Below are 21,213 nucleotides of genomic sequence, written 5' to 3'. Positions count from 1 at the left end.
GCTAGAGGCGTCACTACAGACCCTGGTTCGATTCCGGGCTGTATCACATCCGGCCGTGATTGGGAGTTGCATAGGGCGGCGCACAATTGGCCCAGCGTCGTCCGGGGTAGGGTTTAGCCGGGGTAGGCCGTTATTGTAAATAATAATTTGTTCTTTAACTGATTTGCCAAGTTAAATAAATTAAAAATTATAATACAAATAACAAAAACAGGCTTCATATCACTACAGGCTGGTGAATGGTCACACTGGGTCTTCTTGCTCATTGATCAACCGGTTACATGTATTAGCCGATATTGTAGCATAGACATCCGTAATGCAAAAGACACCCAATATGTGCCTACAGCAGATGTGTTAGGTCTGGATGTCAACAGTATTGGTATTGTACATGATCCACACGTACCTGTACGCCCCTGAGGTGAGGCTGTATAATTGGCTGTGTGGAGCTAGAAGCACAGCCGTGTAAGCGCATGAGTGTCACTCTCTCCCATCAGTATTCATCACCATTCTTTCCCTTTTCTCCGAAGAAACCACATCTCCACTCTCCATACACCTACAATGATGCATCAGCTGGCATTCTTACAGCATATACCCCTCTAGGTGTAGTATATCTACTAATGTGAGCAGAAAAATATTTGCAGAAAAGGCAATATGACTCTGACTTTTAAGTCCTACATTATATAGTTACCTGAGGTCATAGATACTGCTGTAGAGTCACTTTTTAATGGGGACACTGTACCATGGTTCAGTATCTGTAATGTAAGCTGATTAACCTTGGAGTCGGAGTACATAATGTCGTTTATTAAAATGTATGTATGGAATGAAGGGCGCTTTATCAGTATTTGTGGGCTAACCTGGAATATTAAACAGGTTGCGCCACAGCTAGCTATGGACAGAAATAATGGGAAAGATCCTCATTTTAATAAAAATGTGTGAATGTGGCCAGGGGGGAATGAGAGAGGGATTAGAGGAGAATGAGAAAAACGCTTCAATTTCTCTTCTCTCGTCAGTCAGTGGTCGCAGTTACTCAACCATCCATACCCCCATGTATATGCAAATATGTTGTTTATATATTTCCTTTTTAGTGGAGTTAAAGTATGTTTTCCCCAAAGTTAATGAGAAGTTGTACATTACACAGGTGGGAGGTGATAATGCATTGTAATGAAGTAGTCACAGTCTGCACTATTGTCTGCAGCAAATGTAATGCTTCCAAATTGAGATTCATCACCCTGGAATTAATTGCGTCAACCCCAGCGACTCAGAATTCTTTGGTTTGCTGCAGTGACTATTGAGAAGTACTTGGAACTGTGTAAACTCACATGTTTTATGGCAACTTTTGCCCGATTAGACAGGAAAGAGAGTCTGTGACACGCTCTGTGTGAGACAACTTCCTTATTCTCATTATTTATTATTGCTTTTATTGATTCTGTCCCCAAGAACATTGATGTGTGAAATCATATCTTGTCTGACGGTGACATATGTTATTAATACCTTATTAAGTTATAATGAAGTCCTATTATGAAGTTGTTATTACACAAAGTCCTTTTTCTTAAATCAGTCATTTGTAATAATGCCCGTGTTCTGATTTGCAGTGCGGTGGGATGCCCATACTCTGACATCAACATCAACAAGGACTCAGTGCTGCCAGACCGTCTGAGTGGTGAGATGCCAGGATCAGGAGGACTGGGCCGACCCCGACGGGCAGAACCCAACCCAGAGAACCACCCAGCTCTAGCTCTCAATGCAGAGTAAGGACCAATTAGTAACCAGAACACGCTCAGAATGCTCTTAACTAATCAACATTCTCAGACATTCCCAGACAGACTGAGACAATGTTGTAGGGGGGGAAATATATAGTTCCTGAATTTGGCTGAAAATATCATCGTGTAGCTTCGTATTTTGAAATATAACTGAATTTCCAGATTCCTTCAAGCATTTTAGCAGCTTAACACCCAAATAAGTGTGAACAGCCCTCATCTATTTCTGTCTGAAGTGACTCAACATTCTAAACAGTTCCCCGCCAGCCATGGCTCTCTTATTATGGATGTTCTTTCTGCACAACTTAAAAGCAATTCCTCTCTCTGACAACTTCTTAGCAAGCACTTAAGCGCCAACACAAATCACCTGGAAAAGCCTGGCAGGGGTGAGATGGCTGGCAGCGGCATGGCGAAACCCGCCGGCACAGAGCCCAAGAGGAGGTGAGTGGCCCTTACAATGCATGTGAATAGCCCTGCTCTCCGGAATGGCTGCCAGACCTGGCATTAAATCTGATGGTGGAGTGGTGTGTGACTGTACTGTGTTATTACTGCCTGCCTGCCTGCCTGCTTTCCTGCTGGCCCAGTGTTGGACTCTTGATAGGACTGTGATTCATGTAACATTTGCTAGTCACGTAACAGGTTGTTACTAGCTTGTGAATTTCTGATGTTTGCGTGAAATCTGCGAGACATGACTCGATCTTCACTTCTCCCAAGCCTGTTGGGGAGTTGCAGTGATGAGACAAGATTGTGATTGGATAGCAATTGGATATCACAAAATTGGGGATAAAAAGGCAGTGAAATAAAATGCAGAATAAAAATACCCCCCCCCCCCAATTGTTTTTTATATGGTTATATTATGTAAGAATAATGGTGCAACACTAATAAATAGAATCATATTTTATAACAAATGTGCGTTCTTACGCGTTGGATAGCGGTCACTGTCCGCAGTTCTGAAACATAATCTTCAGTTTGCCAATTGGTGCCTTTCCCTGTACAGTACCAGTCAAATGTTTGGACACACCTACTCATTCACTTTTCTGGTTACTACATGATTCCATATGTGTTATTTCATAGTTTTGATGTCTTCACTATTATTCTACAATGTAGAAAATAGTTTTAAAAAATAAACTGGAATGTGTGTCCAAACTTTTGACTGGTACTGTATGTTGCTTCTATATGTGCATAAAAGCAAAGTTAACCAGCATATTGGTGTTGAGAACACCGATCCTCACTCAACCACAAACTGTAGGATAAAGCAATTTCACACATGTGCTGTTTTTAATCTTTGCTATGCTGTAATTAAGGCTTTTTCCCCATTAGAACAGACTGGTATTACTTTTAAATTATTTAGTGTTGTTTACACCGTTCCAAACATTGTGATCTAACAATACCTGTTTGTCACACATAATATGCACGCAGCCTTGTATAACCAGCACTGAGCTGTAGGCCAAAGAGCGCTTCCTGTTTATTCTTAATACCGGAACCTTCTTAGGCCTATATTTCAATATATAGGCTACTGCAGGGGTTCCCTAACTTTTTTGGCCCACAACCCCTTTTGATATCTGAAAATATTCGCAACCCCAACCACGTGAATTTTTTTATATATAATTAACTTTTTTATTTGGGGCTATGCCAGTCAACATTATAACAGTATTTCTGATGGTCTATTCAACTCAGCCTCACGTTAAAAGTATGTGATGGTATGACAGTCAATTGCAAATTAGTCTGACATAATGTATCTTATCTCACCACCACTAATCGCTGCCTGCACCTGCCAGCCCGTCCAGCATCACTACTCTGGACGGTTCTGATTTAGAATATGTGGACAACTACAAATACCTAGGTGTCTGGTTAGACTGTAAACTCTCCTTCCATACTCACATAAAACATCTCCAATCCAAAGTTAAATCTAGAATCGGCTTCCTATTTCGCAACAAAGAATCCTTCACTCATGCTGCCAAACATACCCTCGTAAAACTGACCTCTTACCAATCCTCAACTTTGGCGATGTCATTTACAAAATAGCCTCCAACACCCTACTCAACAAATTGGATGCAGTCTATCACAGTGCCATCCGTTTTGTCACCAAAGCCCCATATACTACCCACCACTGCGACCTGTACCCTCTCGTTGGCTGGCCCTCGCTTCATACTCGTCGCCAAACCCACTGGCTCCAGGTCATCTACAAGTCTCTGCTAGGTAAAGTCCCGCCTTATCTCAGCTCGCTGGTCACCATAGCTGCACCCTCACGTAGCACGTGTTCCAGCAGGTATATCTCACTTATCACCCCCAAAGCCAATTCTTCCTTTGGCCGCCTCTCCTTCCAGTTCTCTGCTGCCAATGACTGGAACAAACTACAAAAATCTCTGAAACTGGAAACACTTATCTCCCTCACTAGCTTTAAGCACCAGCTGTCAGAGCAGCTCACCGATCACTGCACCTGTACATAGCCTATCTATAAATAGCCCAAACAACTACCTCTTCCCCTACTGTATATATTTATTTATTTTGCTCCTTTGCACCCCAGTATTTCTACTTTGCACACTCATCTACTGTCAAATCTACCATTCCAGTGTTTTAATTGCTATATTGTATTTACTTTGCCACCATGGCCTATTTATTGCCTTTACCTCCCTTATCTCACCTCATTTGCTCACATTGTATATAGACTTATTTTTCTACTGTATTATTGACTGTATGTTTGTTTTACTCCATGTGTAACTCTGTGTTGTTATATGTGTCGAACTGCTTTGCTTTATCTTGGCCAGGTTGCAGTAGTAAATGAGAACTTGTTCTCAACTTGCCTACCTGGTTAAATAAAGGTGATATAAAACACTTTTTTTTTAATAAAAAAATAATGAGATGGGTGAGCTTGACCTCCTCAAAGTTAGGGGGCGTGGTCAACAGTAAACACCTCATCTCTGCTGTCACATCCAACCTGGATTGGTATTTGGTTTTAATGCAAACGATAGCACCGAATCCAGTTTCACACAGAGCTGGCAAAGGGTACTGTGAGTTTTATGGTGCTTTCAAGACAACTGGGAACTCAAATCATGATGTCAGTGATCTTCAGGTCAGAAGGACGGGGCTCTAGAAAGAGGCATAAGTTCCCGAGTTGGAATTCTGAGTTGGATGATCAGAGGGAGACAGCAGGGTATTCCCTTTGAGTCAAGAACCAAAACTCCTCCGTAGTGACCCGTGAATGCATTCGGTCACATGATTAATCAGTTTTTCATCAATATAGCCATGCAGCACACTGAACATCCCCTGTGCTGTTTCATTCTCGGGAATCGTGAGACAGAACAATATGTCCTTGTGAATAACATCCCCCGACATGTATAGTGAACAAAAGTCGATCCATGCGCATCTCGGTCCTCACAGCTAACATCCATTTGGAGAGCATAAGCTGGGGAGTTTGAGTCATTTAGTCAGTCTCCTCTTGATTGCTCACAATAGCATAAATTCTTCGTTTAACAATGTAATCTGACAAAGGTATTGATGTGTTTGTGTGCCTCTGTCACCCCACACATTGTTTTCACCATATCAATTGCGGCCAATAATATCAAAGTCTCTACAATAGTGTGTGGTTTCATAGTGTAATAGGCATAGCCATTCACCGTGGGAATAATTCAAGTGCAACGGTCAAGTGCGGCCTTTTCCCATGATCTAAGGGTGCTCTCTGGTTGAATTTGATCTTTTAGATTGGAGTAATTTTCATTTAGATATTTAAGGTTAACCATATTGCAATGAATTTGAGATACAAAGACGATTTTATAATATATAGTATTTTTTGTTTATAAATGTTTTTCTTCCGCGACCCCATTTTCACATCAGGCGACCCCACATTGCGTCTCAACCCCTAGTTTGGGAACTGCTGAGCTAATGTATCAATCAATCATTTGTTCATGTCATCACACAGCATACGAGTCATTCATGCTTTGATATGCAATCAAGCATAAAATAAGGGAGCTGAATAATTAGCCTAAACAATAAATATACCGCAATTCACAAATGCATGTAACTGTTTTTAGTCTTTGCTTTATACAAAACATGTTTTGGTTAGAACTGTCACGATCGTGTGGCGGATTGACGGACCAAAATGCAGCAGTTGGAAAATAAGCCATCTTCTTTTATTTAACACCACGAAGATGAACACGACACAAAAACTCTATACACACTAACAAAACAACAAAACGACCGTGAAGCTACAAACGTTGTGCACATACATACAGGCTACAAACGTTTTACATAGACAATTACCCACAACCAATGAGAGCCTATGGCTACCCTAAATAAGGCTCCCAATCAGAGACAACCGAAATCAGCTGTCTCTAATTGGGAACTCATTCAGGTAACCATAGACTCTCCTAGATAACTAACCAACATAGACAACGCTAGACATCTACACTCAACACAAAACCATATACTACACCCCATAACCCCTTTACCAAATAAACACCCAAAACCAACAAAACATAAACATTCCCCTTGTCACACCCTGACCTAACTAAAATAATAAAGAAAACAAAGAATAATAAGGCCAGGGCGTGACATAACCCCCCCCTTGAGGCGCGAACTCCGGGCTCACCATACACAGTCTAGGGGAGGGTCTGGGTGGGCTCCCCTCCACGGTGGCGGCTCCGGCTCTGGTCGTAGTCCCCACGTCACCACAGTACCTAACCACCTCCTAGGCCTCCTCCAAACGACCCCCCTCCACATTAACCCCATTGCATTAAGGGGGAGTTCCGGACTAAGGGACAGCTCCGGACTAAGGACCAGTACCAGGGTAAGGGGCAGTACCAGGGTCAGGGGCAGTACCAGGGTCAGGGTAAGGGGCAGCACCAGGGTAAGGGGCAGCACCAGGGTAAGGGGCAGCACCAGGGTAAGGGGCAGCACCAGGGTAAGGGGCAGCACCAGGGTAAGGGGCAGCTCCAGGGTAAGGGGCAGCTCCAGGGTAAGGGGCAGCTCCGGACTGAGGAATGGCAGCTCCGGACTGAGGGACTGCAGCTCCGGACTGAGGGACTGCAGCTCCGGACTGAGGGACGGCCCATGGCTGGCTGACAGATCTGGCTGCTCATGGCTGGCTAACGGATCTGGCTGCTCATGGCTGGCTAACTGATCTGGCAGCTCATGGCTGGCTGACGGATCTGGCAGCTCATGGCTGGCTGACGGATCTGGCAGCTCATGGCTGGCTGACGGATCTGGCAGCTCATGGCTGGCTGACGGATCTGGCTGCTCATGGCTGGCTGACGGATCTGGCTGCTCATGGCTGGCTGACGGATCTGGCTGCTCATGGCTGGCTGACGGATCTGGCTGCTCATGGCTAGCTGACGGATCTGGCTGCTCATGGCTAGCTGACGGATCTGGCTGCTCATGGCTAGCTGACGGATCTGGCTGCTCATGGCTAGCTGACGGATCTGGCTGCTCATGGCTAGCTGACGGATCTGGCTGCTCATGGCTAGCTGACGGATCTGGCTGCTCATGGCTAGCTGACGGATCTGGCTGCTCATGGCTAGCTGACGGATCTGGCTGCTCATGGCTAGCTGACGGATCTGGCTGCTCATGGCTGGCTGACGGATCTGGCTGCTCATGGCTGGCTGACGGATCTGGCTGCTCATGGCTGGCTGGCGGCTCTGGCTGCTCCTGTCTGGTTGGCGGCTCTGGCAGATCCTGTCTGGTTGGCGGCTCTGGCAGATCCTGTCTGACGGACGGCTCTAGCGGCTCCTGTCTGGCTGGCGGCTCTAGCGGCTCCTGTCTGGCGGACGGCTCAGTAGGCTCCTGGCAGACGGGCGGCTTTGCAGGCTCATGGCAGACGGGCGGCTTTGCAGGCTCATTGCAGACGGATGGCTCAGATGGCGCTGGGGAGACGAATGGCTCAGATGGCGCTGGGGAGACGGATGGCTCAGATGGCGCTGGGGAGACGGGCAGTTCAGTCATTGCTGTGCAGACGGCAGACTCCTGCCGGCTGAGGCGCACTGTAGGCCTGGTGCGTGGTGCCGGGACTGGTGGCACCGGGCTGGGGACACGCATCTCAGGGCTAGTGCGGGGAGCAGCAACAGGACGCACAGGACTCTGGGGACACACAGGAGGCTTGGTGCGTGGTTTAGACACTGGTGGTAAAGGGCTGGAGACACGCACCATATAGCTAGTGCGTGGAGGAGGCACTGGTGGTACTGGGTTGGGGCGGGGAGGTGGCGCCGGAAATACCGGACCGTGTAGGCTTACTGGCTCCCTTGAACGCCGAGCCTGCCCAACCTTACCTGGTTCTATGCTCCCCGTCGCCTGACCAGTGCGGGGAGGTGGAATAACCCGCACCGGCCTATGTAGGCGAACCGGGGACACCATGCGTAAGGCTGGTGCCATGTACGCCGGCCCGAGGAGACGCACTGGTGACCAGATGCGTTGGGCCGGCTTCATGACATACGGCTCAACGCTCAGTCTAGCCCGGCCGATACGTGGAGCTGAAATGTACCGCACCGGGCTATGCACGCGTACAGGAGACACCGTGCGCTCTACTGCGTAACACGGTGTCTGCCCGTACTCTCGCTCTCCACGGTAAGTACAGGGAGTAGGCGCAGGTTTCCTACCTGACTTCGCCACACTCCCTTTAAGGCCCCCCCCAAGAAATTTTTGGGTTGTACTCACGGGTTTCCAGCCTTGTCTCCGTGCTGCCTCCTCATATCGCCTCCTCTCGGCTTTAGCTGCCTCCAGCTCTTCACGAGGAAGGTGATATTCTCCCGGTTGAACCCACGGCCCCTTACCATCCAGTATCTCCTCCCATGTCCATGAATCCTGTGTAGGTAGGTCCTGTTGCCGCTTTCCATGCCGCTTGGTCCTATGGTGGGTAATTCTGTCACGATCGTGTGGCGGATTGACGGACCAAAATGCAGCAGTTGGAAAATAAGCCATCTTCTTTTATTTAACACCACGAAGATGAACACGACACAAAAACTCTATACACACTAACAAAACAACAAAACGACCGTGAAGCTACAAACGTTGTGCACATACATACAGGCTACAAACGTTTTACATAGACAATTACCCACAACCAATGAGAGCCTATGGCTACCCTAAATAAGGCTCCCAATCAGAGACAACCGAAATCAGCTGTCTCTAATTGGGAACTCATTCAGGTAACCATAGACTCTCCTAGATAACTAACCAACATAGACAACGCTAGACATCTACACTCAACACAAAACCATATACTACACCCCATAACCCCTTTACCAAATAAACACCCAAAACCAACAAAACATAAACATTCCCCATGTCACACCCTGACCTAACTAAAATAATAAAGAAAACAAAGAATAATAAGGCCAGGGCGTGACAAGAACAGACACTGGTACACAATTTAGTGTTGTTTACACTGTTCCAAATGGTCAGAAAAATATATAATATTGTAATCTAACAGCACCTGTTTGGCACACATAATACTCACACAGCGTGCTTGCATGATCTACAGTATTTTCCACAACTAAGTCAAATACATCTGACTTCCCCTTTCCCTCCTGGGCAACCAGTAAACATTCACTCATTTTAAGTTCCTATTTCCCATCTTCTGCATCAATTTTTCTGTCACATGTGTTATGGCATTCAGAGTTTGTTATAACCAATTTATTGATGAGATTATTATTTTTTTTATTTAATTAGGCAAGCCAGTTAAGACCAAATTCTTATTTACAATGACGGCCTACCGGGTAACAGTGGGTTAACTGCCTTGTTCAGGGGCAGAACGACATATTTTTACCTTGTCAGCTCGGGGATTCAATCCAGCAACCTTTCGGTTACTGGCCTTAACCACTAGGCTATTATGATAGGCTATTCAGTAGGTCAGTCCCTATTGGTCACATGCATGCGATGCATACGTGTTTCACATAAAGAGAGCAAGTGTTGAGCAAATAGGGAATGTTTTTTCTAAACAAATTTGGGATTTTGGTAACATAACTTTTCAGTCAGAGAAACAAATAAGAAATGAAATGGCTGTTAAATTTTTTTTTTAACACAGCGTGGCCCCCTCTTGAGTCATTTGTGTCTTAATTATTTAATCAAACAGTGCTCTTAAAGTATCAGACAAGTTCAGTGCATTTAGTTGATTTTATTCAAACACATAGGGTGTGTCTACAGTCGTGGCCAAATGTTTTGAGAATGACACAAGTATAAATTTTCACAAAGTCTGCTGCCTCAGTTTGTATGATGGCAATTTGCATATACTCCAGAATGTTATGAAGAGTGATCAGATAAATTGCAATTAATTGCAAAGTTCGGGATTTAAAAATTTTGCTCAATCGAACAGACAACTCTTGGTCGACCAAGATTTTAAACTTTTTTTTGTCGGGGACAGCCCTATACACTATTGTGCTTGAAAAGCCCAGGAGGGCGAACCTTTCTGAGAAACTAGATCCGGCGTGCCTGGCAACGACGATCATACCATGATCAAAGTTGTTTAGGTCACTAATTTTGCCCATTCTAACGTTCATTTCGAACAGTAACTGAATGCTTCGATTCCTGCTTTATATAGCAAGCCATGGCCATGTGACTCACTGTCTGTAGGAGGGATCCATTTTCATGAACGGGTGTGGTGTACCTAATAAACTGTCCGATGAGTGTACACATCTTCCTTCAAGTGACCGATACACAATTGAGGTTATTTGTGCTTTTTTTCTGGACTTGAGAGTTTAATGTTCATGGGCTAAGATCAGCATCTATCTATTTTCACACAGAGAGCCACACAGAGAGCCGCAGAGTCACGGTATTAGAATTAAAGATTGCTCTAATTACCAAGCCTCTCTACATCAGCTTCCCCAACCTTTGTCAAACTCATCTGACTAATGCCTGCCCTCCAGTTGCCCTCCTTTCATTATGGTTATTTAAGGACTAGTAGTAAAAATTACTCCTCAAGCATACACTACCAAATCCATCATGCACTGTTTGTCAGGTTTAAAGTAATGTATAATTAAATGACATAATGCTGTGTTTCTCTTGTAAAAACACTTTAATGTCATTACCAGCAGGTATTTACACTAATATGCACTCAATCCCATTTCACTATAAATGTACAGTATCTCTACTCCACAAGCATTGCCACAGAGCTGTTGGCCATATGTGGGCAGCTTGATTTGTATAGGCTAACATGAAATTCACCAAAAAACATCACTTTATTCTTAAAATGTTAATTAAAAATGTTGATTGTTAAAATGTTGAGTAATGTTATTTGCTTAGAGAAATTGGTTGTCCAGGGACTGGCACCAAGTTTTATCTCTGTTTTATTCAGGAGTTGGAACCTGCTTTCAGTCCAATGTACAAAACAATTTCTGAAGACATGGAAAAGAGAGGGGACCGAAGGTGTTCACTAAGTTTAATTTAGAGAGAAGCTCAAGTCATTACCCTGTTATTTATGAATTATCAAGACTCATCAGAGCAGCATGTTGATTGAGTATGACTGAACAATTTTTGGGATTTGGGAGTGATTACAATAAACATTACATTTTCACCCCATGAGTAGTGAAGGTATTAGAACATCTTGGAATGTACTGTGATAATAAATTAAGTAATAACTCAGTATGTCATGAAATTTTTTTTTCCAAATTGTGTGATCCCAGTTCCTGCAAGACTGCCCTGTTTTTGTGTCTCTATTGACCCCCTTCTCTCTCTTCCAGGGTTGGGCGGCCTTGCAAGCAGAAGAAGGTAGAGGAGCTGGTGGAGGACGAGGAGATGAAGAGTGAGGTGCCGTGCATAATTGAAACCAAAGGTACTGAACTGTCTCTAAATAACATTATATTCTTCCCACTGGAGATGTTCTTATCATTAAAATGATATCAAGAGCATCACTGCACAGTGTTTCCCCAATATAGTCTGATCTATTACCTCCCACTCATCTTACCCCGTGCCTTCCTTCACAGTATGAATCAGTAATGTAGATTAATCAAGAATTACATCACTTCCTCTGTCTTTTACTATGCTGAATGTGTACACCTCTTGGGATTTCTCTCCCCTTACTCTGTTGTGCCAGAGCTAGGCACAAGCTGTCAAAACAGTTTTACACAGTGTAATTATGTAAATGTTCATGTCTTTGGCACAGATAATATATCTTGTTTCTTGTCCTAGCTCCTTTGGTTTCAGTTCATTTATTGAGCGAAATTCCAATATTCACATCCTCTCCTCATTAAACCAAACTGCACCGCATACCAAAGCAGTCCTTGTAGTATTGTGTGAACATAACCATTAAGCAATACGAAACCTTAAAGCAATAGGAATGACTCACTCCTTCTACAGTACAGTCTCTGGATTCAGGGTTATTTGTGTGATGTCCCTGTGTCAGAGCATCAAAGGCTCTGCTCTGGTCCTTTGTGTTCTCACTCTTCTGAAGGGATAGAAGCTGTTAGATTCTAAATAACAGAGTAAGAAACTGACGGACACTATAAAAGCTCCAACGAAGTTTATTCACCCAAAGGATTGAACAGCTGAACAGACAAAGACATATTTCCACCAGTGGTAGAATATATACCACAATTTGGTTGGAATCTCTTCCTTCTCTCTAAACAGGACATCTTTATTGTTAGGCGGGAAGTTAAGTGATGCGGGCAATAAACTGACCTGACTTCGGCCCCCCATTCCTCACTAAGCCACATCTCTCCACCCTTATCAATGCCTGCACACGTGATTGCCCTTCCTTTACTCAATACATTCCAAGCTTAATTGCCTCCACCATATACATTCCTCCTACAGATAACCATTAACTTCTGGTGTAGAAACCAGACTATGGCTCTCAATATTTCAATAGAATACCTGATAATTAACAATATTTTAAGTTTATAGTCAGAACTCATCAAAGGCTAGCAAGCTGGAAGCAAATATGATTTGAATACAAAGACAGACAGAATTAATTTTCGTTAAGGTTGGGCGGTTCAGATTTTCATACCTTCATACCGTTCCTGTACCATACCGTGGTATATGGTATTACCGGCAGTGCACACAAGGGGCGCTACTTTTTTCAAAATCGTTTTTTTACACAACAAATTTAGGCAGCATTCTCATTTCGACGCCAAACCCACCCCTGGTGTGCGTGGCCAAATAGTTGTATTTCATGTCATCCAACATATGTAGCTTTGAGTTTAGTAAGCGGCATTGGCACATGGATTGGAACCGGTGCTTTGGTCAGATGACATGAAAATAGAGCTCCTTAACCACATGTTCCAGTGGTGGGTTTGCTCAGATGACATGAAAATAGAGCTCCTTAACCACATGTTCCAGTGGTGGGTTTGCTCAGATGACATGAAAATAGAGCTCCTTAACCACGTGTTCCAGTGGTGGGTTTGCTCAGATGACATGAAAATAGAGCTCCTTAACCACATGTTCCAGTGGTGGGTTTGCTCAGATGACATGAAAATAGAGCTCCTTAACCACATGTTCCAGTGGTGGGTTTGCTCAGATGACATGAAAATAGAGCTCCTTAACCACATGTTCCAGTGGTGGGTTTGCTCAGATGACATGAAAATAGAGCTCCTTAACCACATGTTCCAGTGGTGGGTTTGCTCAGATGACATGAAAATAGAGCTCCTTAACCACGTGTTCCAGTGGTGGGTTTGCAGTCTATTAGAATGCATGAGCAGAAAAGAAACGTATACCACATACCTACCCCTACCTACTAAATGGTGGTGGATGTTATGGGGCTACTTTTATTCCATTGCCCTTGTTATGGTTAAGGCATCATCAACTTTACCCAGTACTAGACATTCTAGACAAAAACCTAGTTGCCTCTGCCAGGAGGCTGAAACCTGGCTGCAAGTGGATCTTCCAGCAAGAAAATAACCCCAAGCACACGTCAAATTACACAAAGAAATGGTTAATTTGACAGAAAATCAACATTTTGCATTGGCCATCTCAGTCTCTGGACTTGAAACTCATTGAAAACCTGTGGTTTAAATTGAAGAGGGCAGTCCATAAGCGCAGACGAAGGATATCAAGGCTTTGGAAGGATTCTGTATGGAGGTATGATATAAGATCCAGTGGTGGCTGCTGATTGGCTGAATACCAGGGGCGCGGGTTCGTTAGAGTTGTCAACAAAGCAGCAGGACAAAAATATGATGCCAAGTTTTCGAACTACCGATAGTTTCTTTGAAAAGATATATAAGTGATCTGTGCATTTGAACAACAGCATAAATAGATTTCACTTTTGCATGACAAAAAACGAATGACAAATGCTGCCACTGTTTTGAACAGATTAGATTATACTATTTAGAACGAGCAGCCAGCTCACGAACTAACGGGTGCACCTGGGAGAACTCAACAAGCATGCAGATGCAATAAGTGAAAATACATTATCTAACTGGGGATAGCTAGCTAACATGTTACAAAGCATGACGCGTTAGCTAGTTTCATTCTGAAACAATTTAATATTTCTGAGTTAGTCAGATATTAGTTTAGAAAGACTTGAATTTGAAATGGGAGCTAACTAGCTATAGCTAGCTAGCATGCTAGCTATAGCTAGCTAGCTGCTTATCAAAGGTAGATAACTGGTTAATTTTACCTGAAAATTTACCAAACTATTTCTCAATGTTTCTAAAAATGTATTATAGCTGGCTAATTATATTTGATCATGCTTTGTGATACACCCAGTTTTATGCTGTTTAAGTCCACAAAACATGTCGCCCTGTCACCTGAATACTGTAGCGACCCGCACAGACAGCTGTGTGTTATGTGTTAGGCTAGTAGGTGGTTGTGTTCGCGGGGTCCGACATGTCAATCAACCTGCTATCTGCCAATCACGGGAATGCCTGGAATGTTCTGATGCCGGGCATCCTGGCGGTTGGCGGAGTGGCGTGGAGGGGGGTTGGGCAGGGGGATGGAGCATTGGAAGTTAAGACCAGGTTTTGCCTTTGTTCTCTCTCTTACGTCTGGACTTCACAAGAGAAGGTCACGATTGGCTTGTGGGTTATCTTTAATTGATTTGGCGTGGGCTACGGCCAAACAGTAGCCTGTGTAAAGTTGGTTTAATAAACCGTCCATTCGTAAACTAAATCCTCTGTCTTAGTCAGGTCATTACATTGGTGTCAGAAGTAAAAATGGTAATAAAAGTTAGCCAGCTAGCTAGCTGACTTCTGTGGCTAGCTACCGTAGGTGAGAACGGGGGTGAAAATGCTTCGAGGGAATCCAAAAGTGAAGGTGGAGGTAGGGGACTATTATGGCCAAGGAGGTGCGTGTGCATGGACGTTGGGGGTTCTGGCTGAGGAGATCGCTAGGGCGTCGGAGCCCAGAGGCCGCTTGAGGGAGGACGTTAGAGTGATGGCGGCTGAAGCGGGCATGAGTGCTTCGTCGACTGTGTTTCGCGCGGATTCTGGTGGGCGGGCCGAAGTGGTGATGTTGACGCGGCGGGACGAGGAATCTGGGGCTCAGGATGTAAACAAACATGGCGGCGCCCAGTCCCCGGCTGCGTCCGTATCTGTTAAGACCCCGAAGTATTCCGGTATGGCGGATTGGGAAGCTTTTCATTCTCAGTTTGAACTGTTAGCTCATTTTAGGGGGTGGTCGGATGAAGAAAGGGCACTGCAGTTGGCTTTATGCCTCACGGATGAAGCTCTGGCCTGTTTGATATTGATTAGCCCCGAGGACAGACATGATTATGGTGCTTTAGTGGGAGCACTGAGGAGGCGCTATGGACAGTGTGTACAGCCCGGGCTACTGCGCTCCGAACTGAGTAATAGACGCAGGCAGCCTGGAGAGCCTCTACGGGTGCTAGCTAATGACATTGAGAGCCTCTCTCGGCGCGCATATGCTCACATGCCCCCCTCCGTGCAGAGCGAGCTAGCACGGGACCAGTTCATACAGGCGCTCTCTCCTACGGAGCTGCGCATACAGACCCAGCTGGCTCATCCTGAGTCATTGCAGATAGCCTTGGAGATGGCTTTGGAGAGGGAGCTGGTGTGGGCTGGGGCTTTGGTGGGGTTCAGGGAGACACACCCTCTGTGCGAGCTGGGGGGCAGAGCAGCCCGGAGCCGGAAAAGCCTGCATGGGTGGCTGAAATGACAGAACTCATTCGTGCTGTGTCGCTACAGGCGGCACGAAACACACACCCTGGTCCCAGGGTCTGCTGGGGTTGTGGCCAGCCAGCCCATCTGCGCCGAAATTGCCCCATGTTCCCCAGAGCTCAGGGAAACGGCTCGGGGTCCGCATAGACCGGGTAGTGCGGACCCCTGGCTTTCTATCCCAACCACCATCATCTTCAGGAGGAGCCCACCGGCACAGACGGGGAAGCAAGGCTCCACTTCCCCCAGAAGCAGACGAGAGCAAGCGGATGGAGCCTGTTTTTGTGGTGGGCCGGACCTGTGTTGGGGACTTTTGTCATGTCCCTGTCACTGTGGAGGGGGTGCGCTGCTCCGCCCTGGTGGACACTGGGTCCACAGTAACCCTGGTGAGGCCGGATATTGTGCCAGGTTGGACTCAGTGTGAGCCTACAACTGTGCAGCTCCGCACAGTCACAGGTGAGCTGGCACCCATGAAAGGGAAGGGAATAATGACTCTGACAGTAGGGGGCAGGACTGTGCGTCATCCTGTGTGGGTGGCGGCTGTGCAGGACCCTTGTATCCTGGGGTTGGACTTTCTTAGGAGCACAGGCTGCCAGTTAGACCTAAATAGGGGCACACTGAGCTTCCAGGGAGGGCCGGAAGTCACCATGGCCCCCCCTAATGTCACAATCACTCAACCCAACAAACCCTTTACTCCAACAGTTAAAGCAGCAGAGACTCATGGCTGCCCCCCCTCCCCCACAGCTGTGTGTGACTTTTCCCCAGCCCCCCTGTCACCTACGGCGGTGTGTTACATTCCCCCAGCTACCTCCATGACACAGCCCTCTGTGAGCCCAGGCCACGCCCCCCCAGCCCAGCTACCACAGATGGGAGAGGAGAGGACACTGTCTGCAGTGAGGGAGATATGGGGAGGAACTGTGTTGGTCTTGACCCCGAGCAGCAGGAACGGTTGTGGCAGTTGCTGTTTCAATTCAGAGACAGCTTTGCGCTGAGTGAGGAAGAGGTGGGTCAGACTCATCTGGTGCAGCATGAGATCGACACAGGTGATGCTCGACCCATCAAGATGCGTCCCCGCCGTATCCCGCTGGCACGCCAGGAGGCGGCAGACAAGGCTGTGTTGGAGATGCAGCGGGCAGACTTCATTGAGCCCTCAGACAGCCCCTGGGCGGCGCCAGTCGTCATGGTTCCGAAGAAGGGGGGCAAGCTGAGGTTCTGTGCGGACTACAGGCGGCTGAATGAGGTAACCAGGAAGGACTCATACCCCATACCACGTATCGATGAGTCGCTGGACCTGGTTAGGGGGTCCTCCTGGTTCTCCTCACTAGACCTCCGCAGTGGCTACTGGCAGGTGCCCCTCTCCCCAGAGGCCAGAGCCAAAACTGCATTCTCCACTAACAGAGGACACTGGCAGTTCAAGGTCCTGTGCTTTGGCCTGTGCAACGCTCCAGCTACTTTTGAGCGTTTGATGGACAGGGTGCTGGATGGCATCCCCCGACAGCAGTGTCTGGTATACCTCGATGACATCCTGGCCCATGGCAGCTCCTTCCAGTCAGCCCTGGGGGCGCTATGGCGTGTGCTGGAGAGGGTGGCTGCTGCAGGTCTGAAGCTCCACCCCGAGAAGTGCCACTTCATGAGGAGAGAGGTGTCCTTCTTGGGCCACCGAGTGGGGAAGGAGGGGATCAGCACCATGGAGGACAAGGTAGGGGCTGTCAGAGACTGGCCCACCCCCACCGACCAGCGTCAGCTGAAGAGCTTCCTGGGCCTGGCCTCGTACTACAGGAGGTTTGTACGGGGCTTCTCAAGTGTTGCTGCTCCACTGAACCGCCTGCTGCCGAAGGACAAGGCTTTCACTTGGACAGTGGAGTGTGCGGAGGCGTTCAACACCCTCAAACGTGCACTGATCGAGGCCCCCGTGCTCGCCCCCTTTGACCTCACCTTGCCCTTTATCCTGGACACAGACGCGAGCAATGTGGGCATGGGTGGGGTGCTGGCCCAGGTGGGGCCAGAGGGGGAGAGAGTGGTGGCGTACTTCAGCAAAACATTTGACAAACATGAGCGCCGCTACTGTGTCACCCGGCGGGAGCTCTTGGCTGTTGTGGCTTCCGTCAAACACTTCAAGTACTACCTGGGTGGTCTGCCCTTTACTGTAAGGACTGACCACTCTGCTCTCCAGTGGCTCATGTCTTTCAGAGAGCCAGAGGGGCAGGTGGCACGCTGGTTGGAGGAGCTTCAGCCGTATGACTTCACGGTGGTGCACAGGGCAGGGGCACACCACTCCAACGCCGACGCCATGTTCCGTCGGCCCTGTACTGCAGACGGCTGCAGCCACTGTGAACGGAGAGAAGGACGGGAGAGAGAGCTGTGTGCAGAGGGGGTCTGTGCCACAGTGTTCCCGGGCGAGCGGGCCTGTCTGCTGTGAGCTGCAGACTGTCGACGTGGCTGAATGGCGGCAGCAGCAGGGACGGGACACAGACCTACAGCCAGTGCTACAGTGGGTAGAGGCGCAGGTGAGGCCACCATGGGAAGAGGTGACAGCGCTCTCACTCGCGACCAAAGGGTTGTGGTCAAAGTTTGAGAGACTGCGGCTGGCTGATGGCGTGCTACAGCGGGCATGGAAGGAGTCAGCTACGGGAGAGGAGAGGTGGCAGGTGGTGGTCCCAAAAGCATTGCGGGAGGCTGTGCTCCAGAGTACTCATGGCGGGGTGGGGACTGGACACTTTGGGGTCACAAAAACACTGCGCCGTCTCCGTCAGGGCTTCTACTGGGGGCAGCACAAGAGGGATGTGGAGGACTTTTGTCGCCGCTGTGACAACTGCACAGCGAGAAAGGGCCCCCCAGGCCGCTCTCATGCTCAGCTCCAACAGTTCCCAGTGGGGGCTCCCATGGAGAGGGTGGGAGTGGATGTAGTTGGGCCGTTCCCCACCACAGACAGTGGAAACAGCTGGGTGCTCACGGCTGGGTGCTCACTATTTCACAAAATGGCCCGAGGCCTATGCTCTGCCTGACCAGGAGGCAGAAACCATCGACGCCCTGACAGCGGGGATGTTCAGCAGGTTTGGAGCTGCAGAGTCCATCCACAGCGACCAGGGCAGAAACTTTGAGTCCCGTGTGTTCGCCACCATGTGTGAGAGGCTGGGTATGCACAAGACCCTCACTACTCCTCTCCATCCTCAAAGTGATGGCCTTGTGGAGCGCTTCAACAAAACGCTTGGACAGCAGCTGGCCATCGTCTCTTCCAAACACCAGCGTTACTGGGACAAGCACCTGCCTATGGTCCTCATGGCATGCCGCTCCGCTGTCCAAGACTCCACCTCCTGCACGCCTGCCCTTCTCATGCTGGGGAGAGAGATCCGCACACCTGCGGAGATGGCGTTTGGTCGGCCCCTGGATAGCCCTCATGTTCCCCCGGGGCCGGAGTATGCCCGGAGACTCCAGGACCGCCTGGAGACAGCCCACACCTTCGCCAGAGAGCAGCTGGTGAATGCAGGTGTGAGGCAGAAGAGGAACTATGACGTGCACACCCGGGGAAGGCACTTTGTGGCTGGGGAGCTGGTCTGGGTCTACAGCCCGCTAAGGAAAAAAGGCAGATGCCCCAAGTTGGACAGTCACTGGGTGGTACCCTGCAGTGTCCTGGAGAGGGTAGGGGAGGTTGTTTACCGGGTGCAGCTTCCTCCCAGGGGGAGAAAGGTGGCACTGCACATGGGACAGGTTAGCCCCATACAGAGGGGCCTCTTCTCCCCAAACCCCAGGAACCCCCACAATTCCCCTCTCTGGCAATGCCATTCTCCAGGCACCCACCCCCAGGTGCCGCAGACAAGGCTCCAGACAGCCCACTCCCCCTGTCTCCCCCCCTGTGTCACCGCGTGGTTCCCCAGAGCCACAGACTGTATTACCCGTTCCCGCTTCCTTGTCCCCCATATCCCTGCCTTCATCCCCTTGTTCCCAGAGGGGCACTCTGCGACCATCACGGCCACGCAGGCAAAGGAGACCTCCGGGTCGCTTCAGAGACTTTGTTTGTTCCCTCGGGGACGAGGGACTTTGTGGTGGGGGGGCTATGTAGCGACCCGCACAGACAGCTGTGTGTTATGTGTTAGGCTAGTAGGTGGTTGTGTTCGCGGGGTCCGACATGTCAATCAACCTGCTATCTGCCAATCACGGGAATGCCTGGAATGTTCTGATGCCGGGCATCCTGGCGGTTGGCGGAGTGGCGTGGAGGGGGGTTGGGCAGGGGGATTGAGCATTGGAAGTTAAGACCAGGTTTTGCCTTTGTTCTCTCTCTTACGTCTGGGCTTCACAAGAGAAGGTCACGATTGGCTTGTGGGTTATCTTTCATTTATTTGGCGTGGGCTTAATAAACCGTCCATTCGTAAACTCAATCCTCTGTCTGGACAGTTGTTCTTTTATGATCTAGTCAGGTCATTACAATACCATGGGGGGAATTGGCCAGCCACTGTCATGCTTTTTTGTCCTACCAGATCCACGATGAGAAGGTCCGAGCTAGTGTATCTCTCTGTCCTTCGACTCTTGTTGGATGTAGATGTCCGGTTTATCAGGTCCCAGACTCCGATGACTGCTATGATTATTTATTTAATTACAATTTGCTTTTAGCTTTAACTGTACCTGATAGAGCAGATCTAATCTCAAGCCGTCTGGTGCAGGAGACTCATTGGGAGGGAGACTAGAGCAGACCCAGCAGTTTTGACTGAGTCCACATTTGAGTGCCCCAGGACGATCCATTTACTTTGTGCTGTTATAATTTATGCTATGAAATCCTGCGATTTCATTGGGCCAGTTCCCTTTCATAGCAAATGGCTGGTAAAACAATCCAAACAATGTTCGCCGGGCCTATGCACACACGGAGCTGTTGCTGCTGGCAGAATCCCTGAGGGGTAGTGCTGAGTGATTAACCGACATACATTTTTTTCCGGTTTTAAACAACTAATTGACCGACGTTGGTTCAATTTCTTTAATTCCATTTACTTCAGGATTTTTGTGAGCCCAATGCGGCGTTTCGTTAGAGAGAAATTAAATAATTTACAAATGAAATCAAGGTAAGAATTTTGTGGGATGCTGGGCTTAAGGGAGTTGTAGTTTTCAGTTAAGCAAATATTCAAGCTAGTTCGACAACGACGCCCATTGTTAGGTCCCGGAGACATGAGCATCTCGTCATTATATATACAGTACCAGTCAAAAGTTTGGACACTCCTACTCATTCCTGTAGCAGCCAACAAGTGCTCAGCATATGTGGGAATTCCTTCAAGACTGTTGGAAAAGCATTCCAGGTGACTACCTCATGAAGCTGGTTGAGAGAATGCCCAGAGTGTGCAAAACTGTCATCAAGGTAAAGGGTGGCTACTTTGAAGAATTTCAAATAAGAAAAAAATACATTTTTTGGTGGGGTTAGTACATGATTCCATATGTGTTATTTC

The 21,213-nt window shown here is 47.7% G+C and overlaps 1 protein-coding gene across 1 annotated transcript in view; it reads left to right on the top strand.

Annotated features, from left to right (window-relative positions):
* The window catches only part of LOC129817525 (lethal(3)malignant brain tumor-like protein 3), a gene marked incomplete in the record, with an annotated part of 53,261 nt that overhangs the window by 19,897 nt on the left and 12,151 nt on the right, over positions 1 to 21,213 (top strand). The window contains 3 exon segments of the mRNA XM_055872870.1: positions 1,590 to 1,745; positions 2,094 to 2,195; positions 11,420 to 11,511. Coding sequence (XP_055728845.1) covers positions 1,590 to 1,745; positions 2,094 to 2,195; positions 11,420 to 11,511 — 350 coding nt within the window.

This window comes from Salvelinus fontinalis, chromosome 20, assembly GCF_029448725.1.
Source record: "Salvelinus fontinalis isolate EN_2023a chromosome 20, ASM2944872v1, whole genome shotgun sequence".
NCBI classification, from domain to species: Eukaryota; Metazoa; Chordata; class Actinopteri; order Salmoniformes; family Salmonidae; genus Salvelinus; species Salvelinus fontinalis.
This window is presented reverse-complemented; position numbering and strand designations above follow the sequence as displayed.